At 31.6% G+C, this 2,071-nt stretch overlaps 1 protein-coding gene across 1 annotated transcript in view; it reads left to right on the top strand.

The window, feature by feature from the left end:
- Positions 1–2,071, top strand: part of LOC106879977 (proto-oncogene tyrosine-protein kinase ROS) — a 330,537-nt gene that overhangs the window by 262,010 nt on the left and 66,456 nt on the right. The window contains exons 12-13 of the mRNA XM_052976515.1: positions 538–716; positions 1,571–1,668. Of these exons, the coding sequence (XP_052832475.1) occupies positions 538–716; positions 1,571–1,668 (277 nt within the window). The remainder of the gene's footprint in view (positions 1–537; positions 717–1,570; positions 1,669–2,071) is intronic.

Raw genomic sequence — 2,071 nt, 5'->3', positions numbered from 1 at the left:
TATATATATATATATATATATATATATATATACACACATACACACACACACACACACACACACACACATATACATACACACACACACACAGATATATACTTATACTCTCTATATATTATATATTACACACATACAAACACATACTCATACCTAAGTTTATATTCATATGTAAAAATGTATATATATCCATACACATAAAATAAAATTATTACTTTATTTATTTCTCAGTCACAAAATAGTATTTTTCGAACTGAAATTAAAATTTTGGGTAATTTTCATTTTAATGAACGTTTTTGTTATATCAATATTTCTTTGAAATTCTGTTGCCTAGGAAATGCAATATGAATGAGAAATTATCTCTGGAAGGCCGTAATTAATTGAAACTTTGCTAATGAAGTAAAGGTGTCTTGTATCTAGATTAAAATATGGCTATTTTAACCTGTGTTAATACAGATTATTAGGTAGTTCCTATTGAGTTAATATATGTACAACAGTTCTGTGTGTAATTTTTGGTTGCTTTGACACATTCCATTGCAGATGTAGGGGTGCACATAAAGAACCACTTGGTTCTGTTTAGTGATTCAAATGGAAGAGTCCATGTGGTTTTCACAAACAGTTCCAAGCAAAAGGAAAATATTTATCCAACAGTGAAAAATCCTAAAGCTATCGCAGTTGATTGGCTCCACAACAAGGCATACATAGCTGGAGATCAGGAGGTGAGTGTTCTAAGTTATATCAATCGTGAGCTGTCCCACTTTTAAATCTTCAAAATTCTTTGCCATTTTCAGGCAAAGAATTAATCAGGAAATTTTGGTATTCTTTATTTATCTTTCAGTTGTTAAAGCAGTTGAAAAATAAATATGAGAAAATTTTTTTCTGTATCAATTTGTAAAAAGATAAATTTGAAACAGTAATATTAATGTCATGATGTCATATATATGACATCATATATATTTTATTTGGGAGATTACTTCTCCTTGGTTCAGAAGTCGGTTGCAATCATCACTGGGCATTTGTTTACCTTCCCTCAAAACAAAAGTAATTTCAGTAAATGAAGAATTCATCTTGTATGGTATTTACTATATATTTATTTGTCTTTGTTGTCCCATTTTATGTCCCTAGCCACTTTCAGCTACATCTTATAGCTCATTTGTGACATACACAATTATATGTGTATTAGTGTGTGTGTGTGTATATATATATATATATATATATATATATGCATGTATACACTCATATATGTACATACTTACATCTACATGTGTATATAGATGCATATCAGGGTACAGGATGTTAGAACAATGAACTACAGACAACGGAACGAACACATAGGAAAACAGATAGCCACTTGGAATTATTCCTTCATCAGCTGCCTCTATTCTAACTCGACGTTTTGAACGCACACGTCCTTTTTGCAAGTATATATATATATATATATATATATAAGAGAGAGAGATAGGGATATATAATATTTATGAACAAACTCCCAGTTTTATTTATTATTACATTAATAATAGTAATATTGATAACAGCAATAATAACAATAATAATAATTTTTGTATTTTCTCAGATTTACCAATGTTTCCTCCCTCCAAAATACACTTGTCATTTGGCTGTAGGACACCTACAATCACGTGCCTCTGATATCAAGGTTGATCCCATAAATGGGTAAGTTCTATATCATACACCACCTTTAATTAAGTCCTTACACATTTAATTAATTTCTCAGACCTTTAATTGCTCACATTTCTGAATTATTTCATTTAATTCTTTTTCTATATTGCATTTAACAAAAAACTGTTTGAAAAAAAGTGTGTGTGTGTGTATGTATATATATAATCATCATCATCATCATCATCGTTTAACGTCCGCTTTCCATGCTAGCATGGGTTGGACGATTTGACTGAGGACTGGTGAAACCGGATGGCAACACCAGGCTCCAGTCTAATTTGGCAGAGTTTCTACAGCTGGATGCCCTTCCTAACGCCAACCACTCAGAGAGTGTAGTGGGTGCTTTTACGTGTCACCCGCACGAAAACGGCCACACTCGAAATGGTGTCTTTTATGTGCC

The sequence above is a fragment of the Octopus bimaculoides genome, chromosome 24 (assembly GCF_001194135.2).
Source record: "Octopus bimaculoides isolate UCB-OBI-ISO-001 chromosome 24, ASM119413v2, whole genome shotgun sequence".
NCBI classification, from domain to species: domain Eukaryota; kingdom Metazoa; phylum Mollusca; class Cephalopoda; order Octopoda; family Octopodidae; genus Octopus; species Octopus bimaculoides.
Note: the sequence above shows the minus strand (reverse complement) of the source record. Positions and strands in the feature narration are given on the sequence as shown.